We start from the raw sequence: 20968 nt of genomic DNA, 5'->3' as shown, positions 1-20968 counted from the left end.
TATGCATATCGTTGTCCAACAAAATCATGATTCTTTATGCTAATGTTTACGTATATGTATGTATGTATCCATGTATCTATGTCACTATCCAACAGATCATCAATAATCGTTCTTCTGGTGGAATGATTTCCTATGTAGGCGAATGGCATGAAGAAGTTCCTAGCTATGAGGAATCAAGTGGGAAGAGTAGTCATGACAAATATATGAGGTCAATATCATGTGAATATGAATTTATATTGTATGCTTGTATTATGCCTATGCTTATGTTATGAGTAGGTTATACCAAGGGATACATCAACAAAATGAAAGTAGTGTGGTCTGCGACATGCTAGGATAAGCATGAATAAGAAATTGGAAGTAAGGTTTCTTGGTAAGGATAGTGTGGTTTTGGATGTGTGGTGCTATTGTTGTGCATATGCTTTATATGTTGTACATATTGCATCTATGATGTGTGCACATGCAATGTTGTGTATATATAGTGTGTGTACATGTTTTTTATGTAGTGCTATGTACATGTTGGATATGTAGTGCTATGTAAAGGTGGTGTTGCGTGCATGTTGTACATGTAGCGTTATGTGCATATGGTGTTGTGTGCATGATTATACAAGTGGTGTTGTGTGCATGTGGTGCTGTTTACATGTTGTACAAGTGGTGTTGTCTACAGGTGGTGCTGTGTACATGTCGTGCATGTGGCGCTGTGTACATGTGGTGTCACGTACTTGTCGTGCACATGGTACTATTTACATGTGGTTTTGTGTACACATTGTATAATAGTGCAATGTACATGAGGCATTGCATACACGTTGTGTAGGTGGTGCTTTGTACATGTGGTACTAGTGTACACGTGGGATTGAGTGCATGTTGTACATGCTGTGTTGCAGGCATGTGGTACTATGTATGTGCATTGTGTAGTCATGGTATTGTGACATATGCATTCATCGTGTTGCACTCTATATATGTATTTGTGTTGTATTGTACACCAGGTGTAGGTGTATGTATTGTATGTTAGGTGTAGGTTCATGTATTGCATGGTGTTGTATGCAATGTGAGATTGTATGCGTGTGATGCACACTATGTGTATGTGCACATGGTTTAGAAGAAGGCACTGGTGTTTGTTTGGAGTGGAAACCAATCCGGAGTGCGTATGAAATAAAGACAAAGGTAGAAGCTAAGGATTGATGAAAGGATAAGTATCAAAATTTTATTTCAGTTTTATCATGCATGTGATTTATGATTATGGTATATGATGATTATATGTGATTTATGATTCTAGTTTATGATGGTTACAAGCGATTTATGATGTTGATCTATGATGGTTGTGTTTTGTGCTAACCATATGTGATATGCTTATGCATGATGTTTTGATCAAACAATTAGTTTGACTTGTTGTGGTAGGAAGCAAACATAATTGCAAGTGTACCTTATTGACGAGCTACCAATGAGGTATGATTTGAATTTATTTTAAATCTAATGGAAGTTATGTGGTTAGTACAGGAAGAATGAACATTCTTGGTTGGGTGGTTGAAATCGATTACAAGAATTAGCAGCAACCGTGAAAGAAATTAGAAGATGAAATAATATGCTGGTAAATCACTTCAGGAGCAGGTCCATTGTGGGAGATTGGTACCCAATAGTGTCCATTGATTTCCATGAGCATGCTATGACCAATATAATAGTTTTGAGGTTGGGATATGCCTTGTTTTTTTGTATATTACGATGAAAGGAAGCCTTTCCAAGGGATGGACTGCCTGGGATGGGGGTTGTTATAGACAATTTTGTGCCTTACAGCAACAAGCATGAATTGTCAATAATCCAAGGGATCCAAAGTTCCCTAAACATGATGTTCCTACCCCTAGAGGATCAAGGTCAGCAAACCAACAGCTCTTAGATCAGTTCTCCACTTGAAAACACTCAAAAACAAGCAATCCTGAAATCAAAGCAGGTGCTCCACTAGGTTTTTGCGCTGAAACTCAGTTGCTCCATGGTGTACCTGCGTTGCAAAGCAAGTGGGACAAAGGCCACCTGCGATGAGCGAGAAGGGACAAGTGGCACAGTGAGTCATTGCTTTGGAATCTTCCAAAAATGACACTTGGATAAGGTATTTCGCCTTGTGATGAGTCAGAGGCTCTGTTTCTCCAAGTGGAAGCAAAGTTCTCCAAGTGGACTCAAGAACTGAAGATCAACTAAAGATTAACTGAAGAGAGGGAGGACACAAGGCAGCTACACATCAGTTGCAAGCTGACTCATCCTTTCTCAATTCATCTATATATTAAGCTCTCTCCTATGAGCTCAGGAGGCTGGAATTTTGTGCAAAGTAATGATATGCTATTGGTTTCATTATTGAGTTATTGGGTGATTGTTTGAGAGAGGTGAAGAAGAGCAATTCTTTCTGCTGGGGGGTGTTGCTGGGTTGGAGCCTTCAATGGTTGTAATACTCTCAGAACCTTTATTTCTTCATTAATAAAAGCTATTGAGGTTCTTCTATGTGCTCTTGTTTCAATTATATATTGTGATGATTGCATGTTTGGTTTACACTAATCCATGAACCAGTTATGATTGCATGCCTCTTATAGTTTCCTTCTTTGTTATTGCAGGATCTCATTGTAGCTGGGCGAGCAGAAGCAACAAAGAGCTAGGAGCAAGCAGCCAAAGAGAAGAGTTTGGATTCGACATTAAGCGCAAGGCAACGGTTAGTGCTTTCTCCATTCTCTTTTGCTTTCATAAAGAAGTAAACCTTAAGTAGTTTGTTTTACAGTTGTTGCTAAGGAACTGTCACCCTTAGAGTGGGATAGGGTCATCCGAGTCGGATACTTTTCCCTAAAACAAACTGGCGACTCCGCTGGGGAAGATACTCAAAATAACCTTTATCATTGACGGAGCACCATGGAATGATTCCCACCATCGCTCCCTTCTCCCGGGTTGTGGGGAAGATACTCAAAATAACCTTTATCATCCTTCAGTTTTCGATTTTCTATCGAGTACTGTAAACACAGTGAGCAATGAGGATAGTTATTTTACTATGTCAACCTCATTAAAAAATGAAACGATCCCCTTTCCAGATCTCAATGATAAACCTTCATTCCAACCAACAAAGTTGAATGAAATGAAGCTTGGGGGGCATGCACCTCGTTTTGCGTTATTATGCTGGGGGCATGCAAACATATCATCGAGCAGTTTTAGCAATGTTCATGCTCGTTAAAAAATAAACGCAAGAATCGAGCAGTTTTGTACAGAGTTCATGCTCGTTAAAAAATAAACACAAGTTGTGAGCAATCTTTCCCTATAGTTCAAGCTCATCCAGAAAAAATGAACCGGTAAATAACCTGGAGAAATGTAACCTTTGAAAGCCATATTAAAAGCCCTTGGTCGTGTTTATATGCCATCACCTCCATCCGTTCATTTGGCCAATCGTTCACCTCCATATGTTTATTTACCCATTTTGAGGAACAACTGCGAAGAGTGATTTTACTTAGCCATCCTTGTGACACTGCTGTGATTGGAGAATTCCAACTTGTACCTGGAATCTGCTGCTATCCCTGTTCATCACTCGTTCCTCAAAAGACGAGTCTTCTTTGAGCTCTTTTCACTGACTCGTAAAATATGAAAAGTTTGCCGAGTTTTGGCCTTCCAGCTCGTTAAAGGACAAGAAGAGCTATCCCTCCTCTAGATTTTAATCTTTTTGGACTTGAGGGATTATTACACAAAAAGATCGAGCGCTTGTTTTGTTCGGCTCGTTAAAGAAATCGAAAATTCATCCCTTCTGTATTGTTTTATACTTTTTCGGACTTAAGGGATTAGAAGACAAAAAAGGAATTTTGGAGTTAACTTTTCGTACCTTTTCAGACTCTCTAAAAATGAAAAGGATCGAGTTTTCTTTGTCGTTAGACTCGTTAAAATGATTAAATAGCGACAAACTTGTCTTTAGACGAGAACGAGTTTCCTTATCGCTAGGCTCGTTAAAACATAGCGATGGGCTTGCCCGAAGGGCAGGTTATAGAACAAGCATATGTTATCCTCCTCAAGCTTGACAAAAATAAAGAGGTACTGGTCAGCAATGACTGGGGAAAAATTGGGAGAACCTCACAGCATTAATGGTAGCAAGTCGCTCTTGAACATGACACTTTGTCCTCCGTATCACATCGGGTTGGGTTGTTTCATTCACCGGTCTCATAACCATGGTCCTTGCCACACCATCCACAATTGGGGTAATGCTACCAATCCATCACATCAGTGTCGTTATATGTTCAAGAGATGTGGTTCTGTAAAGAGTCAACCGTGTTCCACCCACTGCCATACATTATCCTTCATCCACTTCATGACCGCCACCCTGAATCATACATCACAGTTTGTTTTCACCTCATCACAATCACTAGCTTCGTTCCGTGTCACTGATGTGGGATTCATTAAGGCCCTCCTTTGACAGATCACTCCTTGTCGACATCAGCTCATTATCCAAGGAGTTGATCTAGGAACACCCCCCTCAGTACTTTGAAGCTTGCATGCCTCAATGGCAAGTTTCTCACTTCCGGCGACAGGTATACGTTAATGACCTTCGACCAGAAGATTTTGCATGGTGGTCGACGCCAAGTCCTATATTCACACCACGTGAATTGTACTGCAGTACCTTGAGGGTCATTATCATTATCGGTGATTCCTCTCGCGCTTGTTAACGGTTTACATCATTGACCGGTAATCAAGCGATGTCTTTCCATGTTCGACTTCAGCGCAATTCTCACATGTATCGACTTGTACTTAGAGTGAAGATCGAACGAGTTTGAAGACCCCGGATCTAGTTTCATCCATCCGGGCTGCGATATATATTCAGGACATAAAGACATTTGATATGTACATCATTACAGCAGATGATCATCCTTCTCAAAGGATGATAATTTCAGCAGAGAATTATTAGTCTACAATCAGACGATCGTCTGTTCTATGTACCAAAATGTATTTATAAAGCTGAGCATGGGAATGCCCGCCTCAGCTAGATCATGAAAAATGTATGAAAAATAATGTATAGTATTGTATCTTATTACAGGACACTTCTCAGCAGATTGAATGAACTTCGGATCCTCTCAATAAAGCATTTCACCCGATAAACGACCTCATACTTTAGGGGGCATCTGTTATAGACAATTTTGTGCCTTACAGCAACAAGCATGAATTGTCAATAATCCAAGGGATCCAAAGTTCCCTAAACATGATGTTCCTACCCCTAGAGGATCAAGGTCAGCAAACCAACAGCTCTTAGATCAGTTCTCCACCTGAAAACACTCAAAAACAAGCAATCCTGAAATCAAAGCAGGTGCTCCACTAGGTTTCTGTGCTGAAACTCAGTTGCTCCATGGTGTACCTGCGTTGCAAAGCAAGTGGGACAAAGGCCACCTGCGCTGAGCGAGAAGGGACAAGTGGCACAGTGAGTCATTGCTTTGGAATCTTCCAAAAATGACACTTGGATCAGGTATTTCACCTTGTGATGAGTCAGAGGCTCTGTTTCTCCAAGTGGAAGCAAAGTTCTCCAAGTGGACTCAAGAACTGAAGATCAACTAAAGATTAACTGAAGAGAGGGAGGACACAAGGAAGCTACACATCAGTTGCAAGCTGACTCATCCTTTCTCAATTCATCTATATATTGAGCTCTCTCCTATGAGCTCAGGAGGCTGGAATTTTGTGCAAAGTAATGATATGCTGTTGGTTTCATTATTGAGTTATTGGGTGATTGTTTGAGAGAGGTGAAGAAGAGCAATTCTTTCTGCTGGGGGGTGTTGCTGGGTTGGAGCCTTCAATGGTTGTAATACTCTCAGAACCTTTATTTCTTCATTAATAAAAGCTATTGAGGTTCTTCTATGTGCTCTTGTTTCAATTATATATTGTGATGATTGCATGTTTGGTTTACACTAATCCATGAACCAGTTATGATTGCATGCCTCTTGTAGTTTCCTTCTTTGTTATTTTGCAGGATCTCATTGTAGCTGGGCGAGCAGAAGCAACAAAGAGCTAGGAGCAAGCGGCCAAAGAGAAGAGTTTGGATTCGACATTAAGCGCAAGGCAACGGTTAGTGCTTTCTCCATTCTCTTTTGCTTTCATAAAGAAGTAAACCTTAAGTAGTTTGTTTTACAGTTGTTGCTAAGGAACTGTCACCCTTAGAGTGGGATAGGGTCATCCGAGTCAGATACTTTTCCCTACAACAGGGGTGCTAGTGGAACTTGGAAGGTGAGTGACTACATGGAAGGGGGGACTAGATTCCCAAGGGACTATGTAGTAGAGAAGGGAATGTCGTGTATATATTTGTTTTGTTCATTAGAATTTCCAGATGGAATAAAATGCACATTGGGAGTGCACCATGGAACAATGAGCCGGTAACTTTTCGCTGAAAAGACAAGTGGCATAAGATTGTAGCGTTGGATAGTGGATGCAGATTTGACTTTGCAGTGAATTCTGAACTTCCTGGGAAGGAGGTGAATCTTGGTATTACTTTGAGGGTGGAGGTGTGAGCCTCTGGATTCTCTTATTGATTGGTACGTGCATTGTATTTTTTTATTTGCTGGTTTAGCAGATGTGCATATGTGGTTATTGCAAATACCATAATGAGCTATGTTATAAAGATCCACTAAGCAATATGGGTGTCATGTCATTATGATTATGTTGTCCTGTTACTATGCTATCATGTGGTTATGTTATCATGTTGCTATGATGTCATGTGGGTTGGTACTCAACAGGGTGATCATTGTAAATACTGCATTGAGCTATGTTATAAAGATCCATAAGCAGTATGTCTTCTTTCTAGCAATTTGCTGAGGTATATGTGTGATTGAACACCGAGGATGGTGTCCCCCAAGGGGAAGGGTTTGGTAACACTGGCCTTGGTAAAAATTCCATGTAAAAATATATAAGACCACAGTTTATGGGACACATATTCCAAGTTGGATGGTGGGCAAGACATCCTAGTGTGGGTGTTCATTTAGTTATTTATGGCTAGGGAAATTGGCATAGGCAATGGCTAAGGCTTTAGAAAGGAAAAATGGAATTTTTGTCATAATTATTTATGAAAATAATGGAAATTAGGAGGAAAGGAAGGTGAAAGGTGATAGGTTGTAAGTGAGGGGGAAATAGAAGGAAATTGATGGAAAACAAAGAAAATAAAGGCCTCATTAATAAAAAGGATTCTGAGGATTAGTTGGCAAGCTTGATCAATTTAATTTTGGAGCTCTCTTCTATTCTCTCTCTTTTTCTCACTCTTGGAAAATTGGAGTTTTCTTGGAGCACTTTGACATTGGAGAAAGAAAGGTAGAGAAGGTAAGAGGAAGCAAAGATCAAGCAGGGAAAGGCAAGATCAAGCAACTACAATAGGATTCATTGTAGGTATCTAGTTTCATGTGTATTTGCCTTTCTAGATTTGGCATGCATGGTATTGCATGTGGTTATTTCCTATCATGACATGGGTTTTTCCATGTGTGACAGCGTTCTTCAGAATAACCTTTCCATTTCTTGATAGCCTTGATGAGATGGGTTCTCATACTTCGGTTAATGTGGGATGGTCGAATGGATTTGAAGCTGAGTGGGGTGGATCTCCAAAATGTAAAACACATGGCCTAGTGGTCCCTGAACCAGACTATGGATCACAGTAAATCCACTAGCCTAGTAGCCCCTGAGACAGATTTTGGGTTGCTGTAAAGCCCTGATTGTGTGCCTAGGAATCCTTGTCAATGAATGACAGGATATACGGTAAAGCCAAGAGGTGGATTTCTCTCCGTTGGGCCTAGTAGTCCTAGGATGGGATGTACAGTAAAGCTTGGAGTGTGTGTCTCAGTGTAGGGCCTAGTGATCCTTGGATCAGACTGTGGATTATGGTAAAGCCCGAGAGGCTAGGAGGCACTCAAATTATTCATGGTGTAGGTGGAGAAATCTGGTGGCATCCATGCTTGTTGGTGTTTTTGGTGTGTTCTATGAGTCCCACATTCATGCTTGGAATATGACATGGGGGGGATTGGCTGAAGAGAGACTTGGCTCAACCAATCTATGGTCGGGTGGAACATGGTATTCCCATATCTGGTTGGTTTATTGAATTCATTAATGAGACAATCATTCCCTTGGTTTTCATGTGTAAAAGTACTGATGTATATGTGGATTTTATGGCTGATATGTTTATGATATTTCTGTCCCTATTATGTTGGTTATATGTATGTTTTATGACAACAACTATGTATGGCTCTCAACATGTTTTTACTTGTAAATGAATGGATGATGTATCTATGGTCTAATAGATGGTAATGCAGAAAATGACATGAGGGTCCAAGGAACAATGGTTCTTAGAGATCCTTAGGTAACTACGAGATCCCTATGCTCAGATACGTTATTTACACCTGTAGGTTGCATATTTACTAAGTGTTTGACAAAATGTCTGTCATGGTTAGGATTTGTTAGGTTAATTCCTTGATCAAGTTTTGTGTTAGAGGCTTTGTCTTGGTGTCATTTAATGTCTTGAAAAGTCTCATCAAGTTCTAGGCATTTGTTTGGAGACTAGCGCTGAAAAAGTGGCTTAAATATCACAGTCTTTGGCAAAAAACTGGCTGAAAAAGATTGTAGTCTCTCCCTTGCAGGCATCGTGGGAGCGACTATAAGGTTCTAGTTGCATGAATGCCTTATCATGGGAGCGACTGTGGGTTTAATTCATTGAAATTGTAGGTTAACTCAGGGGTTGGGAACTTGGAGTGGTGGATTAGCTCCTAGGGGTCCTGAAGCACTTGAGGGAGTTTTGTAAGGTCTTGTTTTGTCAACTCCATTTCCTTAAGGTTACTTAGGAGGTTGAGTATTATCATAGTGGCCTATCATCACATGTTTATCCCAGCTGGACGGATGCTTGGGTAGATGTGAAGGAGGGAGTTACAAACGCCATGATGATGATATAAACAAATCAAAATTCAACCTCAGGATTAGGCGTGAGCATCCTCAACCGGGACTGACATTCTGTCAAACACTTGGCATCAATGAAACCTATAGGTCTAGGATATAGACAAAGCATAAATGACTGAAAGGGCTTATGAAACATAACTAGGAGGATCACCACCTTCTCCATTGACCTATTATATCATCAATTAGGTCTTACATCCATCAATTTAAGAATTACAAGTAAATACATGGAATAACCATGGCATGAACCGGTCATATAACCATGCTTATAACCAAAATAAAACCATATAAATATCAGAGATATGACAACCATTAAATCCACATATAAACTAGTGCAAAAGTAAGAGAACTTAGCTTTTATGAATCATAGGAAAATCCTACTAGGTTCGAGACTTCCACATACCCCCCGACCATAGAAATGGATGAACCAAATCACTCTTTCAGCCAGTCACCCCTCGACCATATTCCAAGCATGAATGTGGGATCTCATAGAACAACCAATCCATGAACAACCAAGAGAATCAAGAGGTTAAACCATATCCATCGTCATCAAACCGTGATCACACCAAAACCGGTGCTCCAATCACAACTGAACCAAGCTTGGAATGCCATCCGTAATCCATCGCTATCCTTGAGGAATTTTCCATCACCTTGTCTCTCAGGCTTTACCGCAATCCAATCCAAGATCACTAGGCCCTAAACTGAGACCAGTCTCTTAGGCTTTACTGCAATCCAAACCCGAATCACTAGGCCCTAAATCGAGACTTCTCCCTCAGGATTTACTATGTATCCCGCCAAAACTGGTTAAGGGATTCCTATGCCTTTGGGAATGAAACATGAGACCACCTCCGCCCCGAATTCCAAAATCCATCCACAAAACCAAATCTCAAAAATCGAAAATAAACATCCCAACACCATGGAATTTGGAAAAAGGTAAGGCTATGTTGAAAATCATTGTCATAACCTGAGAAAACCATGCCACTGAAAACAAGAAAACCATACACCAACATGAAAAGCCATGCATGTCCAAACCATCTAGGAAATCACACATGCAAAAGGCTACTTATAAGTATTGCTGCTGATGTTATGAAACCAACTCAAGAAAAGATAGAAAAGATATATCAACGCCTTAGAATTCAGCCTCTTCGAGGGGGAAACCTCCTTTACATTACATAAATGAACAATTCTTCGATGATTCAAATGAAAAAACCTCCTTTCTATATATAGGAGTCTAAGGAGTCACAATATAATCCAACTGACCTAACAATAATAATATAAAGCCACAAAAATAATAATAGAGGGATTCTATGGGGCACAGAAATAGCAATATGGGGGTAATAGGGGCACAACAATATAAATAAGGGGTATAACTATAATAGTAATGGGGTAATCACTAGTATTATAGGGACCCAACATGCCCCTCTCCTTCAAAAAAGTGTTGTCCTCAACGCTTGAGTAGTTCTGGATACTTCTGCATAAAATTCTCATCCTCCCATGTGGAATCTTCAGTGGATAAGTTCTTCCACTTGATAAGATACTCTGAAATTGATCGATTTCGTAGCTGTCGAGTTCTTGTTTCTGTGACTGCTTCCGGTTATAATATAATTTTTTCCTTCCTCGTCAAGTTCTAGCAATATTGTTTGAACTGGGAGCTTGTCGCCTATAACCTTCTTTAAACATGAAACATGGAAAACTGGGTGCAATCGAGAAGGTGCAGGAAGCTCCAATTTGTATGCCATAGTACCAATATTTTGCAACACCTTGTACGGACCATAATACTTTGGTGATAATTTATTATCCTTCTTAGCTTGCTTTAGGGACATTTGCTTATATGGTTGTAGCCATAGGAATACCCAATCACCTACATGAAAACTTCTTTCATTGCAATGTTGATCTGCCTGTTGTTTCATTCTATTTTGTGCCAACACGAGGTTATCCTTTAAGAGTTGGAGGACTTGTTGTTGATGTTTGATGTGATGTTCCACTGCCTGAACCTTAGAATTTTCTCTTAAATATGATGTGATGGATGGTGGTTGATACCCATAAAGTGCCATAAATGGGGTCATTTTTGTTGCTGTATGGAAGGAAGTGTTATACCACCATTCAATCAGAGGCAACCATTTGACCCATTGTGTATGTTTATCAGATACAAAGCAACGAAGATATCCTTCTAAACATTTGTTTACTATCTCAGTTTGCCCATCATATTGAGGATGATAAGATGAGCTATGAGCTAACTGAGTACCAAGACAAGAAAATAATTCTTTCCAAAAATTTCCAGTGAAAATGGGATCTCTATCACTTACAATAATCTTTGGGTTTCCATGTAGCTTTTGAATTGTTTCCATAAATGCAATAGAAACTGTACTGGATTTAAATGGATGTGATAATGCACAAAAGTGTGCATACTTGGTAAGTCTATCAACTACCACCATGATGAGACTCTTTCCCTCAGACTTGGGTAAACCTGTGATAAAATCCATTGAAACCTCCTCCAAACGTTGGCTTGGAATGGATAAAGGTTGTAATAGACCCGGTGTCTTAATTGTTTCAACTTTATTTTGTTGGAAAACCAAACATTCCGCCACAAACTTTTGATTATCTGATTTAAGGCCATCCCAAAAAAATTCCTTCTTAACCCTGTGGTAAGTTTTTAAAAATCCTGAGTGCCCTCCTAAGGGAGAAGTGTGCAATTCCATAAGAATCTTTTGTTTTATCTGGGAATTCTTACAAAGGTATAAGCGATCTTTGTACCATAACGAATCATTTTTCCAGCTAAATGGATCATATGTACTGGAATCTTGTTGTAGCTTCCGAATAAGCGCCCACACTTCTTCGTCATTCTTCCATTCCTCCCTTGCTTCGTTTATCCAATATGGTTGGATAATAGAAATGGCGCACAACAATGCTTCCACATCCTCATCCTTTCTTGAGAGTGCATCTGCCACCACATTTTGCTTCCCTTTTTTGTAGATGATTTCAAAGTCATAACCCAACATCTTTGTGACCCACTTTTGTTGCTCTTCAGAGGATAATCTTTGTTCTAAAAAGTATTTAAGGCTATCATGATCCGTTTTTACCTTGAAGTGTCTTCCCATTAGGTAGGGTCGCCATTTCTTAAGTGCATGGAGTATTGCCAACATTTCCTTCTCATAAATGGCTTTGCTTAAAAACTTTCCCTTGATTGGACGACTTTCAAAAGCAATGGGTCTTTCATCTTGCATTAGAACCGCACCAATTCCATTTCCTGAAGCATCACATTCCACAATAAAGGTTTTTGTGAAGTCCGGTGTAGCTAAGACCGGTGCTTGGCACATTGCCTCTTTAAGATGTTCAAAGGCCTTTGTTGCTTCCGGAGTCCATGAAAATGCATCTTTCTTCAATAATGTTGTTAGAGGTGCTGCTATTTTCCCATAATTCTTAACAAACTTGCGATAATACCCTGTCAACCCAAGAAATCCTCGTAGATGCTTTATGGATGTGGGGATTTTCCATTCCTTAATGGCTTTAATTTTTCTAGGGTCTACCTTAACTCCTTCATGAGATACAATATGACCCAAATATTCCACCTCCTGGACTCCAAAGAAACATTTGGATCTTTTTGCATATAACTATTTCTCCTCCAATAGTTGTAGCACCCTGTCAACATGTTCAACATGATCCTTCCAAGACTTGCTGTAGATTAGTATATCATCAAAAAATACTAACACAAATTTTCTAAGGAATGGTTTGAAAATTGAATTCATCAAACCTTGAAATGTTGAAGGTGCATTGGTAAGGCCAAAAGGCATGACCAAAAATTCATAATGACCCTCATGAGTTCTAAATGCCATTTTCGGAATGTCTTCAATCTTCATTCTGATTTGATGATATCCCGAACGAAGATCCAACTTGGTGAAGTAAATTGATCCATGCAATTCATCCAGTAATTCATAAATGACAGGAATGGGGAACTTATCTTTAATAGTGAGCTTGTTGAGCTCCCTATAATCCGAACACATGCGCCATGATCCATCCTTCTTGTGCACCAATACTACTGGAGCAGAGAAAGAACTTTGACTCGGTTGAATTATACCAGCCTCTAGCATTTCTGCAACCATACGTTCAATTTCAATTTTTGGGACATAGGGATATCTGTACTGCCTGATGTTTGGAGGAACACTTCCTGGAATCAGATGAATAGCATGATCATGATCACGCATAGGTGGGAGACCTTTGGGAGTCTCAAATACCTTGGAATGATTGTCCAGGACTTTTTGGAGATTTGGAGAAATAGATGATTCCGATGTAGAAACATCTAGCAAACATAATTGTGCAATTACACCTCTTTTCTCCTTTTTTAGAAGCTTTGTCATACCATTAGATCTGATTATCTTTCCTGGTTTCCCTGCAATACCACTTAATTCAACTTCCTTTCCTTCCATAGAAAATTTGATGAAAAATTCTTGAAAATTAAAAGCTATAGTACCCAAGGATTGTAGCCATTGGACTCCTAGTACAACATCAGCACCTCCCATTGGAATGGAAAGCATTGGGCTAGTCAATACATATTCTCCCATGGATAGCTTGATATTATGGCACTTTCCAGAGAAATTTATTGTTCCTCCATTTGCAATCATCACTTGACACTCTGGTGCTGGATATAGGAAGCAATTCAATTCTTTTGCTACCCTACAATGAATAAAATTGTGGGTGCTTCCTGAATCAATCAACACTATTACCCTTTTCTTCTTGATTTGTCCTTCTATCTTGATGGTTTGAGGAGTGGTAATTCCCGCCAATGCATTACAAGATATGGTCGGATTTATTTTTTCTTCATCTAGGCTTTGTTCCTGGAGTATATCCTCTTCTTTTGACCTTTCTTGCTCCCTTTCTTCTTCCTCTTCACAATCTATGTAGAATAATTTCTTCTCAGCACACTTATGAACTTTAGTGTATTTTCTATCACAACTGTAACAAAGCCCTTTTGCTCTTTTTTCTTCCAATTGTTGTGGTGTCAACCTTATAGGTTGTGGAAGACTAGGGGCAACAACACTTCGGTCTTTATAGTTGTGAGTGGTATGCTTCCTGGTTGCCATAATTTTGCTTTCCATTTTTCTTGCTAACCTGAATGCCTTCTCTAATGAATCAGGTTCCCAAAGGCGAACATCATGTTGGATATTATCCTTTAAAGACCCTATGAACACATCAATCCTATGCTCCTCTAGAATATCTTTTACCCTTATGTTCAATTTTTGGAACTCCTCAATGTGCTCCATTATTGAACCCTTTTGTTTGAGACTTATCAATTGGCTAAAACAAGTGTTGCTTTTTGTATCCTCATAATGCGCTATCAATTCTTCCGTAAAATTGCCCAAGTGATAAATTGTTTACGAGAGAAAAGCCATTGATACCATACAAACTGATTTGGTTCCAAATATACTGTTGCCATACGTACCTTTTGTGTGTTTTGCACATTATTGAGATCGAAGAATTGCTCCATCTGTAATATCCATGTGGCGGGATCCTTGCCATCAAACTTCCTCATATCGATTTTTGGAATATGGTGGGTCTTAGATCCAACATTAGAGTCTGTGGAATCATGATTAACATTTCTTTGGTTCACATTATGAGTTTCCTTTACAACCTTTTCACCGTTAGTATGTATTTCTTATAGAAAATTTGTCAAATCTGTCTTCAAATCTGCCATGTCTATCTTCAAATCTGTCTTCAAATCATCCATCTTAGCTTCCATGCCCTTTATCTTAGATTCCATGCCATTTATCTTAGATTCCACACCATTTATCTTAGCTTCTATTAGCTTTTGTGAGCGTGACATTTGTTGCACTTTTTCTTGTAATTTTGATATATCATGTAGCATTTTTTCCTCTTCTTCATGAGTCATGCTAGAGCTTTCAGGTTCCTTACTAGGTGCTTGCATTTTTTTTCCTCGGGGCATCAGTTACCAAATATAATGCTTTACTATGCCCTTTGAATCCCTTCAAACCAAGCTTACGCAAAAATTAAAAAAAACTACACACCTTTTTTCAATTTGTAGAAGCCTGATATTGAATCTGATGTATCTTTGTAATTTTGGATCATCCAATTCTGAAATTGCAACCTGCAGTATCCTTTTTCATCCTCTTTTGAATGCCACAAGTCTGACCCAAATTGGTTTCTTCAAGGAAGAGTTATGCGAAATCTCCCACAGTGACTTAATTATAGACTAGTTCAGTAGAGCAAAATTGTATGACGTGCCGCGAGTCACTGTTTCAACCTATGGATATGAAAAATGCATGCAAGAAACTATAGTCTGTCCTATTTCTGTACCTTATTACAAAATTTCAATCCGATCTACAGAGAGAAAGTTATGATGATTTTCCCCAAGTCACCTGTTTTGAATGTAACTTAGGAGTCTGCAAAAAGACCAACTTTCTCAGATCATATCTCCGCAAATATCGCGCGAAAAGCTCTGAAATTCAGACCCAAGGTTCAACACGATTTCTTCTCAAATGAGGTTTTTTTACAACTTCTGAAACGTCACAGAAAAAAGTTATAGTGAAAATGCCACGATGACCTGTTTGGAGTAGCGAAACCCTAGAATCCAAAGCTCTGATACCAAATGTTATGAAACCAGCTCAAGAAAAGATAGAAAAGATAGATCAACACCTTAGAATTCAGCCTCTTCGAGGGGGCAACCTCCTTTACATTACATAAATGAAAAATTCTTCGATGATTCAAATGAAAAAACCTCCTTTCTATATATAGGAGTCTAAGGAGTCACAATATAATCCAGCCGACCTAACAATAATAATATAAAACCACAAAAATAACAATAGAGGGATTCTATGGGGCACAAAAATAACAATATGGTGGTAATAGGGGCACAACAATATAAATAAAGGGTATAACTACAATAGTAATGGGGTAATCACTAGTATTATAGGGACCCAACAGCTGGAGCTACTTGATCTTGATTTCCTGTCCTTGATCCTTGATTTCCTTCCTTTCCCTTTGCTTTCTTTTCCTTCCTTGCTCCAAATCTAGAGTGCTCCAAGAAAACTCTAAGTGACCAAGAGTGAGAGAGAGAGAGAGAATAATGAGAGAGCTCCAAACTTGAACTAACAAAAGGTTACCAACTGATCCTCAAAAGCCTTTTTATTAATGAGGCCTCTATTTTCTTCATTTTCCATTATTTTCCTTCAATTTCCTCCTTACATGCAACCTATGATCTTTCACCTTACTTTTCTTGTAATTTCCTCTATTTTAATAAATAAATTTACCAAAAATGCCTTTGCCTTATTCTTTGCATATTTTCCTTAGCCAAAACACATATCTAGTGATGCCCACTAGGATATCTTTGCCCAACATCAACTTGGAATAATTGTCCCTTAACCATGGTCTTATTTTTCCTTTATTAACTCTTATTACATGAAATTTTCACCAGGGTTGTTACATTGAGTCACCAATCTACCTCCTCCTTCTCTATTAGAGACTTCCTATATGAATTTGACTCTCGAAGAAGGGATAATTCTAGCTCATAGAATACTCCCAATGAGTTTCCTTCATAAATATTTTTGGTTCCCTTTTCCACTTATTTTAATTGAGCTTGGTATTTTTCCTTATATGATAAATAACATTTATTATTAGCCACATTCATTCTGAAAATGTTTTTTGTGAATTGGGACATATAGGTTTGTAAAGAGAGAAGACCAAATGTTCCAAAGAATCTGTCACAAGATTTTTGGATTATTCTTCCCCAAACCACGATATTATATCTTATAAGGAAAGGATGATTTTTCCCTTCAACACCATCCTAAAGAGGATCAACAGATGACCTAATAATATGCTTGAATATACCCAAGACTTAGTAATGAAGGATGAGTTCAACAAATCTACAGAGATCATCAAATGATCACTTTTCAAAATTGATACTTCATGGGATAAGACATTATGCTAGGTAAGGGGAGGTTCTATTGGCTCTATATCAACTAGACCATTCTTCTCCAAGAAAGTTGAGAAAAAAATACTCAATTAGTTTTTCCTCGGGTTAGACCCTCGTACTTCCCTTAACAAAAGAGTAAAATTCAGATCACCACCTATGAGAGTGTGGGAATCATTTAATACGTTGGATTCCCTAAGGCTTTACCAATGCAAGATACTATTTGAATAGGGATGATAGCTATTAAGGACAAACAACTCAATACCCAAATATTTAACTTTTAAGCATACTGATATAATGAATTGAGGGACAAAGTTTCTAGGTCCTTGAAAGCAGGGATCCCTCCTGTAAGAAAATTTCTTTAAAGACCCTTTGCATCAAAAGATGAAAAATACCAACCTTTTAAGCGGCCTTCACTTGAGATTCATCTACCATCATCTCCTAAATTATAATGATATATGAGCTATGTGACTTAATCAATCTTTTGAGGCAAGTTTCTTTTGAGTGCCCCCCACCCCACAACAGTTAAATGAAAGCACAATCATGGGGGAATTTTGTTTAGGGAATACATTGCTATAAGGGCCCTAGAAATGGTGGATTTATTTACTTTTTGGATGTTTAGTACCACTTTCTGCTACACCTTCAAGGGGTGGGACTTATGTCCAACATGGTTGGAGTAAATCAGATCACTTATGAGGCCCCCTTGTGAGGAGGAGCCTTCTTTCAATCTCGTTTGAGGGCATAAGGAACAACCCATATTTGGATATGGCTTCTATATGGGACATAAGGATAAAGGGATATGACCATATATTGATGAAGGGACCTTTATGGAAGATGGCTCAACTTGAGGACCAAAAGGCTTGTTGGGGGTGGATGGGGGGGCGGGCGGAAGGGCATGAGTAAGTCTAACTCTTGAATGGGTGGAAGGAATAGGGGTTGTGGGGTGGGGTTTGAAATCATGATCATGGGAAAACCAACAAAGGTGTGAGACACATTTACTCCAATATCATAAGAAGGAAAATGTAAATAGGGGGAGCTAGAGTTAGAAATATTATCATAGACATCTTGTGGCCGAGATGAAACCTTGCTTATTTCTGAATGATGAATGTGCAATGAGGCCTCCTGAGAAGAATTGGGATTCCCATATAACTATGCCCTAGAATCTAGCCTATGGGTTAATCCATAGACTTCATTTATTTACCCACCCTTTTTTCTTTGCGATAGCCAAGGGAAAGATATTTTGGCATTGAGATAGTGTATGGATAACCTCATGACAAGCATAAAACTTGAATATACGCCACTCGTAATCTATATTTCGTGTCTAAGACTATTAAACAACACACATAGAATGATAGGAAAATTAAGATAAATCAGTGTATCCATTTTATTCACAACGATATGCATTTATAAAATTTATAATGACCGTTGGATTTCATATTCCAAGTGGTCTCTTGGACTCCAATGACTTTTAAAATTCCACACCATAACCCTTAGTGGATTAGGTGTCCAACATTCCTCCTGTAATATGAAGGGGTATATACGAGTCCAAGAAGAGAGATCTAATACAAAAATATGCAAAAAATGCATTGAAAAATTGACTAATTGTGCTTTCTAAAATGATAACATAAGGTGGGAGAACTACAAATCTCAATCGATGATGGTTTAAGGATGACCACCAACACTGGAATGCTTAGTGTAGTTCTTGGAATAGTTCCAAATCTGACAAGAAGTTGTTAGTCTTATGCCAGAGGAAGTGTCCCTAATATTTTGAAAAGGGAGATCATTGAGGTCTCAACCTAGAATTCTTAGTACGATTCCCAAAATAGTCCCAAATCTGGCAAGAAGCTGTTAGTCTTCTACTAGAGTAAGTGTCCCTAATGTATTGAAAATGGAGACCATCAACCTGAAAAAGAGAGGTCTCAACCTATGGAAAAAGGGAGAACCTCAAATTGAAAAGGGATATCTCAACTTGCGGTGGTTTAAGAAGGAAACCAACCAAAGGCATGTCCATGGGCTTCTCTAGTGTCTCTAGCTACAAATTTGGATATGGGTATGGCTATCTCTAGCTTTAAGCTTAGGCAACAGGTTCAGGTTATGGATCAGGGTCGCTTGATTTATCTTTGAATCTTGTAGATGACCATAAATTCCCCCCTGTTAGATACAAGGTGAGAATATTAAGATATCTCAACTGTAATACTTTTCAATACTCGAGAACAAATATTGTAGTATGAGCGAAATATCTTATTGGCTTTTGAAGCCCATTGCCAAGAAGCCATCCAAGGTGAATCTTCGTTCTTGCATGCTACTTGTTTTTGAAGCATTTTTTTGAATGATGAGTGTGCTAACCACAATTCTTACAAGGGTGAAGATCAAAACAATGATCTTTCACATGGACAATTCTATCACAATGTTGGGATTTGACAATTTTCTATGGTTGTTGATGATGAGTATATGAAAAAGATTTGTCTTGAAGAAATCCAACACTTTTAAACTAAATGTACTTTGAATAATCTGGAGTATGAAAGGACACTTCCATGTCATATCCAAGCCCCCTTCTATGCTTTTTGTTGACAAAATCTTCCCAATGTATGATGGTGGACTTGGGAAGTGGAGGCTGAATTTCTGTTTCTGCATGAAAATATGCTCTTTCTCTGGGCACTAGCTCAACCTCAACCTTAGTGATCTGATTAGTTTCTGACTGTTGATGGGAGTCTATTTCAAACTCAAATAGAGGGTTTTTATGAACAATAACTAGTTTATAATGATGACTACATTGATGTAACTCATATTGCTGCAACTATGACTCAAGTTGCAAAAAATCAAAATTTTCTTGTGCATTTTGCAGATAGATTCTAATGTCAGTGAGGATGGATTTGTTGATTGTGATTGTGCCATAAACAATAAAATGTATCAAATTATTTAGTAACATTAATAATTCAACAACCATTTTCTCTAAGTCAAGTAAATGGAGGATGCTCTAACCAACTCCTATCTCTTCAACTTCTTTTGCAATTTCACATGCTCTAAAGGCCAACTTGTCAAAACAATTTCGATGCACAATACCCACTACTAATCTCAAAAATGTCTAATGAAAAGAGAATTTTCTCCAATGGTTTAACAGATCTTAGAAATCAAAACATTTCCCTGAATTCCAATATTGTCAACTACAATAACTATAGGGAAAACAATGTCTCTTTTTGCAAAAATGGAGTGGCATGAATATGTATCACTAAAAGCTCTCACTACTGACAATATCTAATCAAAAAATTCTGCTACATAATTAAAAAAAAAAAAAAAAAAAAAAAAAAAATTAAATAAATAAATAAATTTTACTTTGCATGAGTAGTATAAAAGGAAAAATAAACCATATAAATCCACAACAACCATAGATTTTCGAATATTGCCCTAATCTTCTTCAAAAAAATGATGCTAAGTCATAAAATTTGTGCAAGAAAAAAACCAACGAATGGAGTCACAGGTCGATTCAACTTGCATAGATTGTTACACTACACACCACCACTTGTGCATTGCCACCATAAATATTTTTCATTTTTCATTCTCAGCACCATCTCTTCATCATGTGGTCCATTATCAGAATCAAAATTACATTAAAGAAATATATCCAAGTTCCTTGCATAGGTGAGCTGGATGCACTCTAAAAATTTGATGGGAATGCTAGAAACCGTGGCTCTCCACGCACCACCCTTCCTCTTAGTGACGCCCACATAATTTCCTTTGAAGATTGAGGGGAAACAAGGTGTTGTGAAATAAAAAAATATACTTTCTCTAGGCTATAACTTAAGCGATAAAGAGGTGAAGAAAGCAAGGGGGCGTATTCAATAGGCATCTTTTTGTCTGACTGCATTGGTTGCTTCGATTGAAAATTGATGAAATAGATAGGTGTCAAAAAATTACTAAGAACCAAACACTAGATTGATTTCACCCAATAACCATAGGTCTACCTCCACATGAATCCAAATCAATCTCCTATTTAGATTTACAACCCAGTTGGGATTCAACTAGAGAAAATTACTTGTCTTTGTTCCAATATTGTTGAGAATCTCCTCAAACCAAAATACAAGGTGGGACCAAGTAATATTTTCATACCTTCAAAATTTTAACATGCTCCTTGAGTGG

The 20968-nt window shown here is 38.4% G+C and overlaps 1 protein-coding gene across 1 annotated transcript in view; it reads left to right on the top strand.

The window, feature by feature from the left end:
• The window catches only part of LOC149190380 (cytochrome b-c1 complex subunit 6-1, mitochondrial-like), a 242834-nt gene extending 242466 nt beyond the window's left edge, over positions 1–368 (top strand). The window contains exon 5 of the mRNA XM_089412132.1: positions 139–368. Within this exon, the coding sequence (XP_089268258.1) occupies positions 139–207 (69 nt within the window). The 3' untranslated portion in view covers positions 208–368. The remainder of the gene's footprint in view (positions 1–138) is intronic.
• Positions 369–20968: the final 20600 nt, after the last annotated feature.

This window comes from Pinus tabuliformis, chromosome 3_1 (assembly GCF_031772625.1).
Source record: "Pinus tabuliformis cultivar Carrire ecotype Pingquan chromosome 3_1, CPIR1, whole genome shotgun sequence".
Lineage (NCBI taxonomy): Eukaryota > Viridiplantae > Streptophyta > Pinopsida > Pinales > Pinaceae > Pinus > Pinus tabuliformis.
Note: the sequence above shows the minus strand (reverse complement) of the source record. Positions and strands in the feature narration are given on the sequence as shown.